Source organism: Gadus chalcogrammus, chromosome 8, assembly GCF_026213295.1.
Source record: "Gadus chalcogrammus isolate NIFS_2021 chromosome 8, NIFS_Gcha_1.0, whole genome shotgun sequence".
Taxonomy (NCBI): Eukaryota; Metazoa; Chordata; class Actinopteri; order Gadiformes; family Gadidae; genus Gadus; species Gadus chalcogrammus.
Window position 1 is genome coordinate 17,206,297 of NC_079419.1, and position 22,026 is coordinate 17,228,322.

At 44.7% G+C, this 22,026-nt stretch overlaps 2 protein-coding genes and 2 long non-coding RNA genes across 4 annotated transcripts in view; all 4 read right to left on the bottom strand.

Moving 5' to 3' along the window:
* Window positions 1–9,045, bottom strand: part of LOC130388265 (myomegalin-like) — a 42,458-nt gene extending 33,413 nt beyond the window's left edge. The window contains exons 1-6 of the mRNA XM_056597692.1: window positions 8,372–9,045; window positions 4,147–4,223; window positions 1,630–1,753; window positions 1,270–1,427; window positions 1,000–1,156; window positions 207–260 (exon numbers count right to left, since the gene is read on the bottom strand). Coding sequence (XP_056453667.1) covers window positions 207–260; window positions 1,000–1,156; window positions 1,270–1,427; window positions 1,630–1,753; window positions 4,147–4,223; window positions 8,372–8,512 — 711 coding nt within the window. The 5' untranslated portion in view covers window positions 8,513–9,045. The remainder of the gene's footprint in view (window positions 1–206; window positions 261–999; window positions 1,157–1,269; window positions 1,428–1,629; window positions 1,754–4,146; window positions 4,224–8,371) is intronic.
* Window positions 9,046–12,061: 3,016 nt separating this feature from the next.
* Window positions 12,062–14,193, bottom strand: LOC130387022 (uncharacterized). The gene is made up of 3 exons (XR_008896273.1): window positions 13,925–14,193; window positions 12,241–12,293; window positions 12,062–12,129 (listed from the first exon to the last, which is right to left on the bottom strand). It is a non-coding gene; the product is annotated as an uncharacterized LOC130387022 (long non-coding RNA).
* A 660-nt stretch (window positions 14,194–14,853) lies between these two features.
* LOC130387896 (uncharacterized) lies at window positions 14,854–16,193 on the bottom strand. Its single transcript, XM_056597190.1, has 2 exons — window positions 15,989–16,193; window positions 14,854–15,586 (listed from the first exon to the last, which is right to left on the bottom strand). The coding sequence occupies exons 1-2, from the start codon at window positions 16,191–16,193 to the stop codon at window positions 15,345–15,347; spliced, it is 447 nt and encodes a 148-aa protein (XP_056453165.1). The 3' UTR covers window positions 14,854–15,344.
* Window positions 16,194–17,478: 1,285 nt separating this feature from the next.
* On the bottom strand, window positions 17,479–21,985 carry LOC130388145 (uncharacterized). The gene is made up of 3 exons (XR_008896386.1): window positions 21,516–21,985; window positions 20,562–20,594; window positions 17,479–18,370 (listed from the first exon to the last, which is right to left on the bottom strand). It is a non-coding gene; the product is annotated as an uncharacterized LOC130388145 (long non-coding RNA).
* Window positions 21,986–22,026: the final 41 nt, after the last annotated feature.

Sequence of the window (22,026 nt, forward strand, 5' to 3'; positions counted from 1 at the left end):
CAGCCATCTGTTTAACATATAAATACATATATGCCATTTGGTGGACAACACTTATGCAAACATATTGCTTATCAAGACTGCATACATTCTTAGCATGGGTGGGCCAAGTGGGAATCAATCAACGCCCCTACCCATAGCACAACTCATCCATTGAGCTGGACGGGACCACGATCATGTTGGTGTTATAAATAAATGAGTCCAAATACCTGCATCTCCTGTTCGATGCGCAGCCTCTCCTGGCCCAGCTCCTCCTGGTAGAACTGCAACCAGAGGAGCAGAGGATTAGAAAAACGTTGAAATCAATCCAACTACACGTTTAATGAACATGATTATGACCGTTGAAGTGCTACCAAAGTATAACGGTGTTCAACAAGAATGCAAATTTGATGGGGATCTTCAATCGTCGCTGGGAAGTTTGAGCAGGCGTAGATGTGTTTGTGAACATATGTGTGTGCATGTGTCAGTACTTCAGCGGTAGAACGGTTATATATGTGTTTAAGGACACATGTGTGTATGCAAGAGTGTTTCAGCGGCAGATAGGATGAGTGACAAAGCCTTGTGGCCTACATGAGTAGCTGCTGAAATAAGTAAAGAGGAATGCTTGCTATCCTGTCCAGGAGCCCTGGCCTCAAACAAAGATAGAGTAGCACTAACATGGCTATGAGGTTAACAATGTTCCAATAGGGACAAGCTAGGAAAGTTGCAAGAAAAACTGTTGGTGGACAGGAGAGATGAGCAACAGCAAATACAACTGATGTTATTGATAGATGGATGGATAAAGGTAGTTCTTTGATCTCTTCAGAGAATGTCAATGACAAAGTGAATACTTATCCAAGAGGTAATTTGTGTGTGACTGTGATCAGAGTTTGCCTGGATTGACGTGAAACTACTGCATCTTCTCGTTAATATTGTCCCTTCTTTAGGGGACATTAATTCAAAGCCACTGACAGTGAGTTCAGAATCAGGTGAGTAAGCCATTTAAGGGACATCACGTCGTACCTCCACATCCTTGTCTTTCTGGAGCAGGGAGGAGGACAGCTCCTCGACCTGGCCCTCGAGCTCCTCCACCCTCTCCGTCAGCACCGTCCTCTCGCCAGTCAGCTCCGCCATCAGGCCCTCCTTGGAGCGCAGCTCCGACATCAGCTGCTCTATCAGCCTGCAGGACACCGACAACATGGGGGGTGTGAGGGAGACGTGACACTCACTCACACCCAGAGCTAAGACTTGTTTCCATGCGTTGCTGCGGTTTTGTTTTAGTTTTTTCCCCACGTGTCTTTGTTGATGTTGGACTGGGGGAGGGCGCCTGTTGGTCGTTGTTCCTCAGGGCTGTCCTCCATGGGGGTGTCTGTAGAGAGGGGGGAGGAGAGGTAGTGGGACCCAGCCAGCGAGGCCATTCGCTCAGCCTCGCTCCTCGCTAGCTGGGCCTCCTGGATGACACACACACACACACACACACACACACACACACACACACACACACACACACACACACACAAACACAAATAAATATGAGTATACATTACAAAATATTAAATGTTATTTGTATATATATTTATAAATATAACGATGCTTTGTGATGATCATAAGTATTTCTGATGAGCCCAGCTGCCTGAGTGGCCGTGCACCGACCTCCTGCAGGAGTTGAATCTTGGTCTCCAGCACCTCCTGCATGTCGTTGATCTCCTGCTGTCGCTCCTGACAGCGCCTCTGCAGCTCTGCCTCATTGTGATTGGTCAGGTTCTCCGCTGACTCGCTAGCGGAATGGAAACAGACGGGCGTGTCATTACCTAATGCATCATGTTTGTTTCTTTTTTGGTTCATTTAAACGATGCCTATTTCTAAAAATGGATGTGTTGATTTTGAACAACTTACACACACTTGCGCACAGGCAGACAGACAGCCGTGCACGCACTTGCACCAACTCACACACACACACAGACACACGCGCACACACCCACACTTTCACACGCTCAGGGCAGATCTTTAATGGGACATGTGGTCAGCCATGGGTCATCTCTGGGTTGTTTACGGGACATGAGTGTGAGTCAAGAGGCGACATGATGTCATAGCTCATGGCGGGACACACAGCAGCAGCTCCTACTTATAGCAAAGCAACAAATAGAGCGTGGTCACACCCTGGGTGTACATTTTTATTGGCTCCCATCCGGGTCTGTTGGTGGGGGGGAAGGGGGGGGGGGCTGGTTGTGGCACCAGTGAACACAATGAGTTAGCCCCTAACGAGAGCCCCGAGACGTGGTCATTCATAGATTCACCGCAAAATGTGAAATTCCTTTCAACTGACAGGATGTCGTGCTTTGCGTGACCCGTTCCCGAGGAGTGTGTTTATAATGTATATCATCTGTCGGTTTGTCAGTCGCTCGGCTGACAGGGTCAACCCAGGAATTTCCCGCTTCAAGAATGGCGCACACCCATGGACGCCGCTCTGTCGCCGTCCAGTCTGTTTTAGTCTCTCTCCGTATGTTTTTAAACTGTCGCCCACATGCAGCGGCTCAAATAACTTGAATATCTTAGATCGGCCTGCTACTTAGTAACTACTGTCTGGCCCGGCGACAGTCTTGGTGCAGAAAAAGGAACCAGCATCCTTCAGCTAATTATAACAATGACCTCCATAATGAGGGAATCTGTACTGTGGAAACTACCTCTGTCTGGAACCATGTGGCCGTTTGTTTTTATTTTTCAATGTCATTGACTCAGAAAGTACCTTTCAATTTTGAATAACATGAAGGCTGAATCAATAGTTTTTAAGGAATATACCCTAAACAGAATTGTTCTGTTGATTAGAAGCACATGTCTGTCAAGATGCCCTCATTTGGATACCTAAAGAATCAATTACCGTTCAATGATTCCAACCATGAAAACAATCAGAAGTCGCAGACGTGTCAACTTCAAAGAAGGGTTAGCCCACAAAGCTTGCAGTTAGTCAGGGCTTTGCTCAAGGACTCCAACAGGGCCGAATCTGTCCTCAGACGCCTAAACCCTAGTCCTCCGTTAGAAGGTTACAGACTACAAATAAGCGCACGTATACAAACCTTTGACAAGAAAGCCCTAGGCTTTTAGTCTTTTCCACATCTGAGGTGCTGCTCTGTTCCATTAGGGTCTAATACTCAGGGCTTCAAAGATACATCCAAACACACGCCTACCGAGCACTGGCTCCATTGAGGCCTAAAGAATTGAGACAGTATCATAATATAGACGATGACCTGGCGCAAGGGGACGATGGATGGCGAAGGTGTCAATGCTTTGGTGATGGAGGTGGATTCACTGAGATTATCTTGTCTTGTCTGTGGTATTGGTATCGTAAGAATTTGTTTATTGTGTGCTCGCCAATCGCTCTGCCAATTTGGTATACACACACACACACACCTGTTTGTCTCTGCTCAGGACTTTTGCCAGTGATTGACCCGGATTATATAATAGCGTATGCATGTGTGATTGTGTATGTGCACGCATGCATAAATGTCTGTCTACATGCACGCCATCAGTCCCAGCTGCTGTGTGTGATACTGTGTCCTGCTAGAGATGTGAGGTGTCACCCCTGTTGAGATAATAGCCCTACAGAGAATCATGACTAAGCTCTGATTCAGGCACACTTAGTCCCACAGATGGAAACATAGCAGACTGCCAAACAGTCCCACACACACACACACACACACACACACACAAACATAACACGCCGACACAGCCACCTGTCATAAACGTACAAACGCAAACATCACACAACCTGGTTATTTACACCTGACAATTCAATATTTTAATAACTTTATTAGCTGTATGCGAAACCCTGTCTTACTATTACTACTGCACTATTATAGTAGACCAACGTATTCTATAACATGATTTTGTCATGTACCATTGGCTCCCGTCTCCGATGTACCATTGGAGACGGGCTTCTCTATACATGTCTTGGAATAATATAGCACCTAACCGATGATATCAGATGCGGAAAGAGGCTAGGGAATTTACTGGCCAGAACATAAACTGCTTTAACATGGCATTTGTATGTATTTCTAGTTTTGTGTTTTGTGAGAGAGCTGATTCCCGTAAGAAAGATAATGAGGTTATTTTGGGATATGATTTAGATGATTAGGGCATCTTTCTAGTTGTTTCTGCTTGTAAAGAACTTACAGGGCCTTGTCCAGATGCTGCTGTTTCTCCTGGAGCTCCTGCTTCAAGCTCTCCACCTCGACTTTCAGCTCGATGTTCTGGGACCAGAGAAGAACACAACATCACCTCGTTAATTGATTGAGATCTTTATCGTCCACTGTTGTTGAAATTCATCTTTAGCCCCACAAATTCATCATCATAATCATTCATTCATCATCATAATTCATCATCAACAAATCAGCTCAGCCAAGCATTTTGTCATTCTGTGGGGGCACAATTCCTAAATGGAATACTAATAAATATGAAGTAAACAAGTGGCTTGGTTGCAAAAACTATAATAAGTAGGTGATGGTTTTTGAGTAGCATTGTGGGTTACCAACGGATCAAGGGCCCATTGTCCCTGTCAACTGGAATGTACTAGGATAAATATGTAACATTAATGCTCATGGACTGTAGACAAGGACACAATACAGAATAAGACCAACAATTGTGTATTGTTTTACCTAGTTTGGTAACTGGCCGGTTTTTTGTGTGTGTGCTTTTTACACATTTCATATTTTGCTGGTTTCATATATTTTTTGACTGTATGGTGCATTATAAAAAGAAAATATTAACCTGTTTTGACCTCATCACATGATCATGTGCATCCATAGATGCATACAGTCATCACATTTACAACGGTGTTAACGGTGGAGTCCTAACTCTGGCCAGCTTGTTCTATTGCTTACACTGTGTTTCTGCTGAGAACACTCACTCTATCACTACTTGGTTCACCTCTCTCTCTCCCTCTCTCTCTGCTCTTCATCCATCTCCCTCTGCTGTACACGTCTAAACCAAAGCCAATAGGTGTAGTGTACCTCCAGTGGGATGCATCTCCCTGGGCTGCCGTGGCTGGTATATTTAGACCTGGGGAATCCAGGGCAGCTCAGACATGTGTGCCAGAGTGAAAGGCTAAACCCCCCCTCCAGCTTGTTTACCTGCTCCAACTGTCCTGTGTGGGGGGCCAAGAGTGGCCTGCGGGGGCCAATCAGGGGGGGGGGGGGGGGGTGAACTGAACTTTGTCACGTAGGATTAGCAACGGTGAAAATGGTGGCTGGGGGGCTCATGCTCTCCGTGCCAGCCCACCCGACACGAAGGAGAGCACAGTTTATCTGCCCGCCCATGGGACCCAGGCCGACTCAGACAGCTGGCTCTGGTGGTTTTATCATCTTTAAAGCCGGAGGTTGAAAGGCTTTTCCTCAGTCTGCCAGGCCTCTCGTTTCCTTGTTCGTCTCGGTTTCCCCTTGTTTCTGATTTCCTTTTGAAGTCCCGGTCCATACCTGTCTGCTACTATTCCACCTCACCTCTACAGAGCTTTGAACCCCTCACAGCCTCGTCCCTCTCACTAGAAACGCTGCAGCGCCCGGGGAGCCGTACGTCAAACTGTCTGAGTGTTAACAGCCCTGTCTGCAGATCACCGTGACCTGGCTTGCACATTTACTGCCATGCTGTGCACGTACCACCACTGTGTAAATATTTCAGGAAGGCCAGACCAGTCTGTCTGAGCGCTGTGCGTGCGTACGGGCTCCAGGCTTGCACGGTCGATGTACAACCTTGTGTTTTAAATGTCCAAATATGACTTTGTTATTTGACTGCATTCGGTCGTTATACACCATTTAATGTCTATTTTATGAAAACCCAAACCCTAACAGCCACATCACTAACACATCACTCCAACAGAAAACATGACATAATGTAAGGAAGAGAGCTGGTATAATTATTAATATTTATAATTTCATCCCTGTAGGACGACCCTTTTTAAACCACAGCCATTGCACTGCTGTGGGTTTACAGCGACAGAGCGCGTCTTCCAGCTCACAAACAGCTCTATATTTAGCCTCTTGCTGGTGTGTCGTGCACCTGCTATATTTCTCATCCTGGTCGCTCTGGCCTCAGCAACAGAGCCCCTAATAACCATGCAGGCAGCTGATACTAATACTGACCCGGGGGTTATCAGCATGCCCACCACTCTTATACACACGCATGTAGGCACACAAACTCTTATACACACGCATGTAGGCACTCGTATTGCACGCACTACGAGGACACTTAGTACTGAAATAAGCTGAAGACAAGCTTTCATGATGAGTTGGATTGGGATAGTTCTGACTAGGGTCTGGCTTTACTTGGTTACTCTTTTTGGTTGCCCTTTACTAGGTTTATCTTGACTGTTATCAAGAAACTACCAGCTCCGGTACTTCTTCATCAGACTCAATGCAATTCTGATCAGTCTACACAGTCCAATCCGGCAGTGCATTAAAAGCAGCATTACGTTTGTGTCATTTTCGTTAGCATTTCGTTCCTCCAAAATGCAATTCATCCACCTAAAGTAACACAATAGAATAGTAAAGCATAGTTGCAGAGCATCCTCTATTGTGGCAAGGTGATAGGATAGTCAAATCTTCATCTAAATCCAATACCAATCTTTTTTCATGCTTGATCATTGACATGTAAACATAATAACAAGCGATTACACCAACAGCTCTTGATGAGCTCAGGTTCTCCAGGAGAGCTTAATGATCAAGAGTTTTCCATATTGTCTGGCTTATGGATACAGACATCTAACAGCTGATACGCTGAGTACCATTATAGGCTCTTCTATTCAACAAGACATACACACATATGAACAAATGCACAAGGGGGAACACAACACACACAAATTCACACACACACCCATTGGCACGCAATCACACACACAAACAAAGAAGCACCCACAAACATACACAAATAAATGCAGACACAGACACGATCACACACACAAACACACACACAACACACAAAAACACACAGATACACACACACGCACAGCCAAAAATGTCCACACACATGCTTTATCCTGTTATTATTATGTTAATAAATATAACACACATGCCCTCCCAGATGTAAAGAATAGTTGAATGACCAAATTATCTGGTTTGACAAACATTGTATTAAAAAAAATCGAGCATGCTTATCTATCAAAGGCTCATTCACTTATTTAGTTTGTTGTCTAACTGTTAAGATGGATGAAAACTGAATCACAGTGCCAACAGAAAGAGTTGACAGCAAACCTCTGCGAACACAAACAAACAAACACATGGATGGTCGTATCAACAGCACATCCCCAGTACATCAGCGTGACAACCGGGTCAACACAACATAATGAACAGTGGAAGCAACGCAATAACCAAGCCGTTGATACAATAACCGTGCAAATCAGTTTCAACCACATAATCACTTTCATATTCAAATATGAGCTCAAATAACCCTCTTGTCACCAGAACCCAACTTGACTAAAACAATATGTTTCAATCAAAGTCAGACTCTGTCCTCCTCTGCGGCAGACCACCGCTGTACTGCTTGTTCCCGTCGACCATCAGCAGTCACATCGCTGTTACGCCAGTGGTGGAACCTTCCAGGTTCAGAAAGTGAAAGTCCTTTTCTGCTCCTCCCATATATGGAGCCTAGTCATCTACATGAATTATAGGAACAGCTATACCTCAGGTACTGGGGAAAACTTTTACGTTTGTTTCTAAAAGATGTTGTCTAACCATGCATTTTGTATAGGGATGTCCGATATTGGCCTTTTTGCCGATATCCGATATGCGATATTGTCCAACTCTAAATTTTCGATTCCGATATCAGCCGATACCGATGTCGATATTTGGGTTATTTTTCCTCAAACCTAATTTAGGTAACATTACATATCTCCTGTTGTGGAATTAACACAACATGCCTAATGTTATTGTGATGCCCCAATGGATGCATTCTTGAATGCAACAAGGCTTTCCAAATGTTAACATTGTCTGTGCAAAATAAGAAAAATACTTCAACTTAATTTAAGGGAAACGTGCCATGTTTATTTATTTATTTATTTATTTTTATTTTCAAAAAAAAATCCGATACCGATATTGACCGATATTACATTTTTATGCTAATATCGGGCCGATAATATCGGTGGGCCGATAATATCGGACATCTCTAATTTTGTATAATTACATTTTGGGAGGAAACGTGCCAGAATTAGACATATATGGGGAGCCATGATCTCAACATATATTGAAATGATGACAAACTGAATTTATTTGTCTGTGACATGTTGTACCTGGCCCAACCAACAACAACCTACTCATTGAACTAGACAAAGCACATGATCCCAGTTCCAGTTAAGCATACAAGACATACAATTCAAACCGACAGCGGTAGAGACGGATAACCGTGGACTCACCGTGCGGTAGACATCTTCACAGCTCTCCTCGTACTTCTGCTGGATCCTCTCCTCCAGGAAGTAGATCCGGAGCTTGAGGCTGAAGTTCTCCTTCTTCAGGTCGTTGAGGTGCTGGGACAAAGTACGGTACCCGTTAGACATGGCTGCTCACAAGGCGCCGACGCCTCTCGGTCGTATAATGGGTTGGAAAAGTCGGTTTGGGTGACGAAGTGACACGGCAGCCATCAAAGTGGGGCCGTGTCTCTGTTAGGACATGTCCATTTCAGGGAGGGTAACCGCTGACTACGCTATCTCCTTGCCCAGGAGAACATCACCATGCTCCAACACAGGCCAGTGGTATCGCAAAAACCACTAGTTAACAACACACACAAAATACACTAAAAAGCACCCAAAAAAAATCAATCTCAAAAAAGCTGGTTCTTCGCAAAAGTCGCCACAAAATGCTCAAAAGGAAAAAAAAATCACACAACTCACTTTCTCCTCCACATTCTCAAACATACACACACACACACAAACACTCATGCACACTCACACACACACACACAGACACTCAGGAGTGTATAGGGGCCACTATAGCGGCGCAGAGGGCTTCTCTGCGGCCCAGGTAGTCAGAGCTGAGTCCATGTTGGCTCCATGGTGCGTTGTGGTCTACTGGGGAGTGGGGGACGCCACACGGGCTTATTTTACTGAGGAACGACTCCTCAGGAATCCCAGACGCCCAGGGGAGAGGGAGGGAGGGAGAGGGGAGGGTGAGCAGGGAGGGATAGAGGAGGGAGGGGACAGGTCTATGAGAGGTAAGAGAGATTGAGGCGCGCTTGTGGGCACTCTGGTGGGGTCACGCCCCTGCGGTAGAGGGTAGCGCTCACACACACACACGCAAAATGCGTGTGTGTGTGTTTGCATGCGCAAAAATGCGCATGCACAAGCACGCTGACACATACATACAAATTGCCATACAGGCACAGTGCACAGATATAAGGAACACAAACACAAACAGCACAATACAAACACAAAATACACATGCAAGAACAGCCAAATAAAGGGCAATTTGAGAAGAAGATATTCGATTTTTAGAATGTAATTTACACTTCAAGATTCTTAAAAAACGTATTTCCTCCAACACAGACAGACACACACACACACATACACGCACACACACACAACGTCAATATCACGTAGAGATAGTGTGCAGAGGAGCGTGATCCCGGCGACTGAACAGCTGAAAGTGTCAATGCCATCCTCTTCCTTACACAATCACAGCACTAATCACCCAAGCGTCGCTCAGCCGAACCACTCAGCTGCTTGTTTTCCTCTACTACAGACAATATGTGGTAACTCAAGGTGTCACGGAGGGTGTTCTATTTGTCTGTACGTTTCTGGGCAGATAGCAGACCATTTGCCTTTGGGGCTGAAACTAACTATTATTTTCCTACAAATAATCAAATAATTTCTTTTAAATTTCTGCTTTTTTTAAAAACTGTCATTATGTATCACTTATGCTCTATACCTCACCATCGCACAAAGTGATGTCTTCAATCATGGAATTTATGAATAAGTCAAATTGAGAAAAGCAACCAAATTTTATTCTCGAAGCAGTCTGTATTTTTAATGAATAAACAACTAAAACCATGTATCATAATCAATTAAATGTATGTCAATCCACTAATCTACCTATCAATTCGGCATCTCATACGATACTTCCCTCCGCATGCACATCAAAGTTTTACCAGCTCGACTGAGGGAAGTGCTAAGAAACACAAGATGACATAAAGGTTGTAATGACTGCCGTGGTGGTATGATACCGGTGTCTTCCAAGGCTAGCCAACATGCTATCATAAAGATGGCAGCACTGATGGCGTGGGTGGGAAAGCGATCAGGCAGCTCTCAGGACGTGAGTCCACAGGGAGAGGAGGAAGAGATCGGACGAAACGAGAGACCCTGGAACTCCGTGGCTCGCCTTCGGGTACAGAGCTATTAATAGAGAGGTGTCCTGGATCTCCCAGCCCAGTGGCTCCCTGCCCATGTATCCCATGACATAACGAAGGGAAAAAAGGGATTATGGTCATAATGACAAAACATTGAGCCAGGCAAAGGCCGGGGGGGAAGTTAAGGGTCTATTCCAAAGCAATGAAATAAGGTCTGTGCAGACAGAGAGTGGCGTGCTGGTGGTGTGAGGCGAGAATCATATGCAGCCGGACAGAGCCATCCAATTTGGTCTAATTTGGATCCACTTGGTGTCAACCAGAAGTGTAGATTGACCACGCAGCGCTTACATTAACACTCACACGTGATGCTTACTTTGGGTCTCCTTCAATTGAGTCTATGAAAGTGAGGACTTGTGTCCATCCATGACCACATCGGTGAGCCCCTTTAGATGACTAGTACAACCCATTACAACATTGGTACTAAAGCTAAACCTGAGAGACGTGTGAAACGCTCAGGGATTCTCTGTTGTATTCAGTTTGTCTGTTGTTGAGATGGGTTGGATTTCACCCTGCCTCCTAAATAATGCAGAACAGAGGACGGGCCAGCGGCCCAGACTTAGTCTCCACATAACAGAGGGAATGACATCATGGAGGCCGATTGTTTTTTTCAAACAACACGACACGCAATTGCAGGCCGGAGTCTACTGCCAGCGATGTTCGTGTACACAACCGCTTTCGGAGTCCCACTGACGCATGGCAGCGAAAGCAAATCTTTGCGAGTGTGTTGGTGTTTGTTTGTGTGTAGGTGTGTATGTTTGTATATGTGTGTGTATGTATGTCTTTGTGCCGGGTGGCAGGGTGTGGAAATTAGACATCCGAACGTCGGCTTCTAAAAAAGCATTCTCAGCTCAGCAGAAGGCACACACACACACACGCACACACACACACACACACACACACACACACACACACACACACACACACACACACACACACACACACACACACACACACACACACACACACACACACACACACACACACACACACCACACACACACACATACACACACACTCACACACGCAGAGCCTAGCGTGAGCAGTCGTGACACCTCCTGTTTTAAATAACTTCCAATGCTATCTCCAGAACAACACGAACGATTCAGGAATAACTGGCGAGTTTTTTCACACTCATGTCTTGTCATTAACCTGCACTTTAACTCGTTGTATCTTTGTTGGCAATATTGACTTGTGAGGAATGCAAATAAATGAATGACAGAGACAGACCAGATCACCCTCCAAATTTTTGTTTACAATAGCATGTGTTCAACACACATTCCTGAGGGCTGAGGTCTTATTACTATGATCACTAAAGGACTAGTGTGCCGAAACCCTTTTCTTAGCATTATTTAGAAAAAAACATAGACAGATTCAGTGCTTGACTGGACTTGTTTCTATGCTGAAGCATAGTGGTCAGTCATAACCTCATCAATGATATCCAGCAATGAAGACTGAAAACAACTGCTTGCAGATTAGCACCACATATAAATGACACCACTAGCGGGCGCCATTGGGCGCATCTAAGATATCTCACTGACAAATGTGTCTTTTGGTGTGAACGCACCGAATGAGGCTGCATCCCTACCATGACATTAAGGCAGTTAACAAGGAAACGTTAGCCCTTCATGATAAAAAAAAAAGAAGCCTTTACAACTCATGATTTAAGTGTTGTGTAGGCTTAGCAAAAATTGAGGGACATATTTACCTGTTCAAACTGCTTGAGAGTGTGGAGCTGAAGGTGGGGCGAGTTTTCTGCTTCATCACTGCACAAATCTGAAGAGGAAACAAAATACATAAATAAATATATAAATACATTAACATGTGAAACCATCATTTGAGCATGCAAATATGCAACTGTTATCATCACATCATGTAGTAGTTTACCTGTCATGTGACCTGTAGGTTTGGGTAGAGTCTCGAGTTTCACGGCCACGTCACTGAGATTGAGGGACAAGACAATAGGTCACCAAATGGGGTCAGGAGGACAAAGGCCCACACACACACACACACACACACACACACACACACACACACACACACACACACACACACACACACACACACACACACACAGTCCTAATTCAATGCTATAAATTGTCTCTGTCAAACACACACGCACACACAAACACGCGCACACATACACAAAAACACACAGTTATTCCATAAATTAAACTCAGAGTACAGGCAACAGTGCAGTGCATAAAAGGGAAATCACATCTTCAGGAATGTTCATTCAAATTGGCGAAGCCAATCCAACATTAACACCGCCCCAACATGTATCTCTATCTAATTAGCAACTGCATGAGATCTTGTTAGAATCACAATACATGCTAGAGACTCTCAGTAGGGGAGAGGAACGATTTGGAGGGAGAAGAGAAGCCAGGAGGAGCAGACCTCTCTTCACACTTTAATTTCATTCTTTTACAGCTGAAAACCAAACACTCTGACTGACCCACAGAATACTGATATTTACCCATATAGAGAGTGCCGACATAAAGTCAAAGGCCACACACACACATGCACACGCACACACACACACACACACACACACACACACACACACACACACACACACACACACACACACACACACACACACACACACACACACAAAACGCCCCCTGTAGTATTTTCAGTAAGTATCTGAAATAGCAGGGGCACGTCAACATGCTTCACATGACTGAAAGCAGCTGCTGTGTGTGAATAGGATTTTTCATTCGGCAGGTGGGTAAACAATCGGACAAAATAGTGGCGGGAAACCCTTGTCGTCACCACATAATAATATGCCTATTCGCATCTCTGTCACGTCTATCACGAAGTCATTTTTCACTTTAATTTGACTAGGAAATATTACAACGAAAATGGAATTCAAGAATGTAGCTTATGCTTTGAAACTTCAAACCCACAACATTGTTAAGTGTTTAATATAATTCAAATCAATTAGAACTTTATTCATTCATCATTCAACCAGTAATCATATGGAAGTGAATCAAAGTGGCTATGGCTGCAGCAGGACATTTAAATGGGCTGCTCCTGCTGTAGGACTCCCGGGCCCTGCCCACCCAATTAAAGACATCCATCATGCGCGTTATGCCTATGGCTATGTGTCGCAACTGGTAGGAGCACCCCCCGCTGTCAAACAAACACACTGCATTAACAGTTAATAGATTTGATTTGATACCGTTCGATATCCTTTTGAATATGGCCTTCTTGCATGGCTGCAGAAACATCCAACGGTGACATGCCGCGCCGCGACGTGTAACGTAGGCTCCGAGTTATTTGTCAACAGTGACCTAAATCCAGGTGCATCAAATGATGCCAGGCAATGTATGGTCAGAGACACGACCAGCTCTTGTGTCTGATGAGGCCGCTGTGTAGGAGCGCGCACTCGCTTCCTGTACCGTTATGAGAACAGCACGTCGTCAAATGCCGACCGACCTATCCCTTCATTATTGAAATCACCACCAGTCATTGTATTCACGTTATCACTAGCATCAACCACGAATTATGTATTTGACAGATATATATTTACTCGACCTAGCATAAAACAATAGCATCTTTAGCTTACCTTGCAGTGCCAAGCTCGCACCAGGCTTCGCTTGGCGGTGAGGTCCAATCCATGTATTCTTACAATTAATGGGCAACCTTGCGGGTAAAGCCCGGCTGTTAAATTACCCGTCCATTGGTCATTTTTTGAAATATCAAACATAGGAATAAATGCTAATGGCCGATAACACAGCCACCACTAGCCTACCCTTTTGAGGAGACGTGGAGATGAGCGCCATGAAATAAAACAGATGCGGTGGGGGTATCCACAGATTGGCTCCTTTACGCCATACAGCCCCCCTACGGCGCAGCTGTCCCATCCTAGTGGGGAGTTCAGAGGTAAAACGAAACTGGGGTCCACGCCTCCCATCGATAATATATATTTTAAAAGAAAAGGTTAATTTATTATGAGTATACCTTTTCAGTGTAAGAAGACGACCTCGTTGTTAGGCTGCAAAGATAAAAAAAGAAAAGAAAAAGCCAATTGTTTAATTTGCATGGAGCAATGAAGTCCTTACGTAAATAAACCATGAACATAGGACATCATCATGGTCATGAATGACGCGCAATCATGACCGCATTAATGATATGATCAATAGTGTGACTTGAAATCTAAAGTCATTAGCACACCCTTATTGAAGTAGCCTAAATGAAGGTAAAACATTTTTTTTTCAATAGGCCTACAGATCAAAATAATGAAGCTGTATCAATGTAACCTGCTCAAAGTAAAAATAGGCCTATAGTAATCAAGGGTGCATAGGCCTACTTTCAAATTGTAATTTAAATGTAGCCTAGCGTATCATTGTAAATAGCAATAATCAACACAGCATTAAGTGCATGGGTAGCATTTTCTGAGTTTATGACAATGAAACATGGTAAAGGAAAGGTCATATTTCGGATGAGGAAATACATAAATTAAAAAAAAAAATCATACACTCTTTGTCTGTTTGCTATAAAAATGGCGGATTGTTTAATTTATTCGTATATATTCAACCAACATCAAGTATTGCCTAAAACCATTGCGTAGAATAGTCAGAGTTGTTCCTTGTACATTGCAAACTTAATGTATCTTCATAGCCATGAAGAAAAATTCAAGAAATCGTCTTATCAGATTTGTCTGAAGTGACCGCGTGCGTGCATCAGTTTGGAGGTAAATTGATCAGATGTAATACCCCTGAAGCCCACTGGATGTCGTGATATGACCAATTCATTCTCCACGAGACAAGCCTTCAAGCCCTTCGTCCATGTTTTAAATTGACATTTTTAGGCCTACATTTAGGGCATTACGCAGACGCTTTTATCCCAAGCATCTTACAAAAGGTACATTTGTCATAAGAAGGTGAAACAATATATCACTGTTGGTACAGCAAGGTTTTAAGCACAGCAATAATATGAGCAGTTAGACAGCGTAATATGAACATTCAAAATAAACATCCCCAGATCTAACTTTTTGCCCCGAACGCCACGCGTGGTCCTTTCCTGGCCGGTTTCGGCTCAACACCGTCCGATATGATCCAGATGGCAGGGGAGTATTCGTTGGCTTCCAGGACCACCTTGATCTGCTCGGCCCGGGCCATCGCTTCCAGCTCTGGAGAAGTCTCCGGACACCAGTCCGCCATGAACTTATCCTTGGCCTCACAAAAGTTCACCACCAGCTCCTCAGGCTGCTCTCCAAACAGCCAGTCTGGTCCAGGGAACGTAGAGAGAGGGCCGGGAGGTGAGGGGAACGGAGCGAGAAAGACAGTGAGGAGTAGAGTCAATAGCAGTAGATGGTAGAACCCAATCTGTTCTACTGCATCATTCGTCCTTTAACAGAAAATTAATCTGAAGGGAATGTAAGTGAATTCAGATGTTTGATTGGAGCAGGTATGACTGCAGACAAGGGTTAATCAGACACTGCTTTTTGGCTGGAATTCCAACACACTACCCTGCCCCAGCCCCATTATCTACCAACCAACTTATTCACATATTACAATGAAAGGGGTGTGGGTTGATTTGTTAGGGGACACAATAATTCAATAGCCATTGAAAGCACAGGTAAATACTGCTTGATATTTTAGTGGTGTCGTGCACACCAATAGCATACCTGCAAAGTCATGAATGAGGTCTTTGATGAGGTGGCCGATGATGGCGTAGAGCACCCCGACCACCATGAAGGACCCCATCAGCAGGTACAGCACGTGCTTGGGCAGGTAGATGGCGTCCCGGGCCGGGGGGACGTAGGTCTCAAAGTACACTGTCCCGTCGTCCTCCCGGTGGTGGACGTTCATACTGTCCTCTGTGACGTCCATGGCTGCTCAGCCCGCGGCAACAGAGGAGCACAGCGCTGCTTCTGTGCAATGTTGAATGGAGACAAAATGTATAGGATAAATATGTAGTACATTTTAATATTACATGAGGTACATTAACTCTTATAGAAATAGAAGTCCCATAGCAAATACAAAGGACATTTCTATAATTATATTATGTTATGTTATGCACAAACTAGCAGTCCCTTAGTAAGGATCCAGGATTCAGAATCAGAATTACAAATTGGGAAATTGTTTCGTTCCAGGTGCTCCGTGCAAATAGAAATTACAAGCATAGAAGATAAGATTATAGTAATGAAAATTATGAATAAAATACAATAAATATAAGTAAGAATAAAGTAAGAAGTGGACATCTCTGGGTTATAATACTATGTTTACATTCAGTTTTATGTCAGATTATCAGAGGGAGGAGTTATAGATTTATAGATTTTAGTGTTTTTTGTCCAACACAGTTTATTCCAACTTGTAATATTCGGTTGAGACAGATTCAATGCGGACTACATCCTCAAATAACCAACTAACTTATTATAGCGACTGCCTGAAGGTCCTGAATACATTCAGGGAATGAAATGCATTAGTACCGACTTTAACAAGGGTTGCAAACAATTTGAGAACGACTCACCCTGATGTAGCGGTACTGTTATAGAGATCCTGTACAGCAGAACAGACAAAGCTTCTTCTAATCCACTGGGTCACAAAACTGTACCACGGCTGTCTTCACTCATTACGCTGCGGTCACACTATGTACTACTGCTACTCACCAATTTAGCACAATTGAAATGTTCATGCACATATCTTCCACCTTCATTAGTTTCCTTGTGATCATTCTGTGTCTGTGTGGGTGTAAGGCTGGCTGTTGGGTAATGCAGGTGTAAAACAGATTAGCATGAGTGTGAGGTGAGCTACTCAAGGTCAGTAAAACAAATCTGTGAGCCGGGTTTATCAATGAGATAAAGAGCAATTATTTAAGCTGCGTAAAGCAATGAAAATCTAATTCTACCTGTGCAGGTAAGCCCAAGATAGATCGGTTCATAATGTTCCCTCAAAAGGCCACGTGTTATGTTATGTCAATGAAGTTGAACTGATGGCCAACTATTGTAAAGCTGACTGACGTTTCTGCTTACCAAACAACAATCATTGCCATTTACAAATGGAGCTACTGCCCTTGAGACATCCGCACTAATACCTGGCATTTGGTTGACATCAACAGGTAAAAGAGATTAGAGTACACCAGACAGAAATGCACGTACACCATACACTACTGTTGGTCAATTCTTTACTGGAGAAATGCATTGTGTGACATCTCGATGACATTCCAGGATACGTTGATTAAAAGACACCTAACAGCAATATTTTATTTAAATATGATAACCTTTCTGGTTGACTCTCACAACAACTTATTTCACATTTATTGACCCGAACAGGTAATAATCACCACGTTTTTTCCTCACATAATGTGAAACAGAACTACAATGTTTTCTAGTAGAAAAAAAAATAAAACACTGGATTCTTCTTGAAACAGCTTTTCCTTTTTAAGGTGTGAAAATAGGTGTGAAAAAATAAATGTGAAATTAAATTAGAATGAGGTCTCATTTAGAAAATGGTTCAAGTTAAATTACCTTCAAGTGCTACTGCTTAGCACGATGCCCAGAATCTATTCTCACATTTTAAGTACCAAGCCAGGGGAAGCCAAACCAAACTAAATGGCTGATAAATATCATGTTAGCATATTAACGCTACATCAACAGTACAAGACAGAAGCAACCTTTATGTGTTGGATCATTACCATTTTGCGTTGACAAATGCCTGCAGTGGAGATCTGAACCAGTAAAATCAAACAAGAGACCCATTGCTACACCCTAACCCTACCATAACTTAGAGAGATGTGCCATGAGGGAGGACTGGGCAGGAGAACACCACATTATGAGCCGATGTCCTTGTTTCTCTTGAGCTGCATGCCAAAGCGCTTCGCGGTGCAGGGCTAGCTCCTGCCTCCTCACGCAGGCGAGACCCCGGCAGCAGCCCCTCTCTCTCCTCCCGCTCCTCCACCTCCTCCATCTCCACCCGTCTGTGTATGCTAATGCAGTGCTCTTCCCCCACGTCCACGCCCTCAGCTTCTACGTCCTCGTCATCCAAAGTTTTGGGGCCAAGGACGCAGTCTGTAAAAAAGAAAAGGAGGAGGAATAATCATGTTTAATTAATGTTTTATGAGTAATATTACAATGTCAATGTTCATATACTACCCAGAACATAATTACCCTGCCACTCATAACAACACATCTCAATCCTGTGTTGACCAGGGCTTTAGCACAGTCAAGGGCAGGGATGGATTCTGGGGCCACCAATGCAAGGAAATCAGGGCAATCATGGCATTGCAAGACGGGTTGGATAAAAGTGTCCAGCAAAATACAAGGATACACTCAACAGTAGAGTTCAAAAAAGGACCAGGGAGAGGGGACCACGGGTGCTCACAACATGGTACAAAAAGAGAAGCACCAGAACAAGAGACATTCAAAACTGTGCTTCCAATTTCACAAGGAGGAAACAACCACCAACTGTGGCTCCATTTGGGCCTGAGCCGTGCAGGGGCACTGAGGGGGTGAAGACCCACCAAGAGGTTGGCGTCCAGAGAAAGGGACACCGGGAACGGCAAACACGGGGGGGTACGGAGGAGAGGAGGCGGACATCGGTGGGACGGAGACTAGTTTTCATGTTTTCGGAGACACCACAACAACAGCCTCTTGGTGGGGTTACCTGCCAGGTCATGAATGAGGTCGTTAATCAGGTGGCCCACTATAGCGTAGGTGGCCACCAGCACCAGCACCAACCCCACCAGGATGTACGCTACGTAGCGAGGAAGAGCGATGGCGTCTCTGGCCGGGGGGATGTAGTCCATGAAGTAGGGCTCCTCCGTGGCCCTCTGGGAGATCTGGAGGAGCCTGCGGTGCTCCGGCACCACCAGCCGGGTGAGGTTGGCCACCAGGACCGCCCCACGGGACCCCGGGGCGGAAGTGGGTCGCAGCAGGTCCATGGTTAGGGCCCAGGAGGGTCCCGACTCGAAGAGTGTGACGAGAGAGTGGCCTGATTCGGTACCAGGGCCGAGAGACCTGGACCTTCAGGGCATTTAGAGTCTCTCTCTCTTTCTCTCTCTCTCTCTCTCTCTCTCTCTCTCCTGCTCTCTCGCTCTCTTTATCTCTCTCTCTCGATCTCTCGCTCTCTTTATCTCATGCACTTTCTCTGCTGCTGCCTGATGAAATGTTTTCGGGTTGAAGAAAAATAGTTTTGCCCAGCTCCTTTTTACGTTAGAACTGCAAACACTTTGAAAGTAAGGGTGGAGAGTTGTTACTGTACATTTTGATTGAAACATGGTGCTGGCGTATGGCATGGAGGCGGATGGATGGTCAGGATGGAGCCTTGATGGAAGACGTCTTGTGAAGGTCTTTCAGTGACTACAGTATGTCATCGAGGAATATACAATCTGTGCCTACGAATGTGGATCAGCAGACAAGAATGTGATCCTTGTGCTAAGTGGGTCTAAGCTTTTGTCTAGACCCAAAACCCCCACAATTCTCCAAACAGGTCTTTGGGAGGGACGGAGGGTTCGATCTACCTTCCTGTAGGGAATCAGGGGGGGAGGAGAAGGGCGGGTGGGGAGGGTACATAGGACATCAGGGGGGTGAGGAGGAGGGTCCATAGGACACCATGGGGGTGAGGGGAGGGTACATAAGACACCAGGGGGGTGAGGGAGAGGGCGGGCTGGGGAGGGTACATAAGACACCAGGGGGGTGAGGGAGAGGGCAGTGTTATGAGGGTATATGGGACAGGGAGGGCTAATGGGATTGAGGTTGTCATGGTGGAAGATATCAGCTTTCCATCGGCTGGGATTAGAGGTATGAGATGGGAGAGTTGGACAGTAATACGCTGGAAGAGGCTTAAGGATCTCCATGGCCAAGCTATAGGGATATACATCTTACGTATATGATAACCTTGGTTACATCATAAGCACACCCTGTTGTTGTTTTCACAAGAAATACGAATATTGATACAAAATACATATTAGATATTTATACCGACATATTTTGAATTAAATATATACAGTCGACGTTGAATGGATAAAAATCGTATTATTACCCAGCATATTACAATGCCCAGCATAGTACAGTATCAGAGTATGAGAGGTTTGAGGGCAAATACAAGGAGCTGGAGTGGCATATGCATCAACACAATTAGCGATTTACAATGAGGTGTGCACTTGGAAACATGTGGATGCAGAAGCATGGCGCCTAAAACACACAGGAATACTTTGTGGGAGATGCTTGAAGCGAGCGCATGGAGACTGTGATTACTGACCTGGGATCAGGACCTGAGGTGTCCGGTGCTTGGCTGGTGGGGTAAAACAGAATTGCAAAGTTAGAGCTCAATTAAGCTAGCAGTTCTGAAAGAAACCATGGACCAACCAGAAAGTGTTAAAGTCAGCAAAAGCGATGTATACATGATATAAATATAAATCCCGAAGAGTTAAAGAAAGAGCTTGTTTACAGGAGGCGTAACCCACCGTAGTTAGACTGTAACAGGCATGCCGCCGTGAAGTTTGAGAAAAGCTGAAAGACTAAATTTGGATGATTGTACGATTCCCCCATTCCCCAGCCCCCTGGAAGGAAGACTCCTCTTATTCATCATCTTCCTCTTCCGTATCTCCCCTCTCTCCCTTGTCTCCCTCGTCTTCCACCTGCTTAGGCCTGAAACACATGTTGTAAATAATGTAGGTCCATTCAAACACGCCGAGGCTGACGTTAACGATGAGGATGAACCAGGAGACTGGGTGTATGCCCCAATAGAAGGTATGTTCCACTAGGTCTGGACGCAGCACCTCAGCACCTTCGCGCATAATAATTATACTCATTCTGTGTTGTTAACCTAAAGATAAAGCTAAAAAGCAGTGAGAGTACTCCAAGCATTCGCCAGATCGGCTTGTGGGGAGAGTTAAGATGTCGCTGTTGTTTTTTCACTGCTGATGATGTTCTCTTGTAATCCCTGAGGAGATTTCAGAGACACTCATTACGGTTTGGTCTCAAGCAAAGCCCCTGGACTGAGTCAGCAGAGAGAGAGTCTTTAGCGAACAGAACCCACTTTGTAACCAACAACCCCATTTTAAGTATGGACATTAGCTATAGAAGTGATCAAATGAGTGTGGATCAATTGAGAAGGAGACATTTGAAGAATTCAGCAATGGCTCTATTTCACATTGTTGAACGGTTTGCAATGAACCCCTGATGGCATTAAGAGAACATGAATCAGGCCTACCTGTTGGTGTGACTCCTGCCTCATTGTTTGGCTGAAATCCTTCCATTCAGTACAAACACAGAATATTGTAAACGATAACAAACTGGAAACTTGCCAATTTTGATGAAACAAGAAAAACAAAAAAACAAAAGTCCACTGCAAAGCACTAAAATCAATTCTATGTTCTACAGGAAAGCTGCCTTGTTTTTTAGTCCCAGAAGGTATTCCTCATGCAGGGCTGACTGTGTCCTTGGGCTTGTCGTCTGCTTCGGCCATCCACCTCTGGTAGAAATCCCCGAACAGGAAAGCCCAGTAGATGACCGTCATGCTCATGTTCACGGTGACGATGCCAATACAAAGAGGGTGCAGCATGGTGGCTAAGAGGGTGGGCACACTTCTCTGGTATACGGTCTGTCTGTTGGGTGTTGCGTGGTGGTGGTGCCTGTAAGCTATATGTGTTGGGTTAAATCACCTTTCATACTACACTCACTCTCCCCTGCAGCCCTGAAGTATCCCCCTCCCCCCTCCCCTC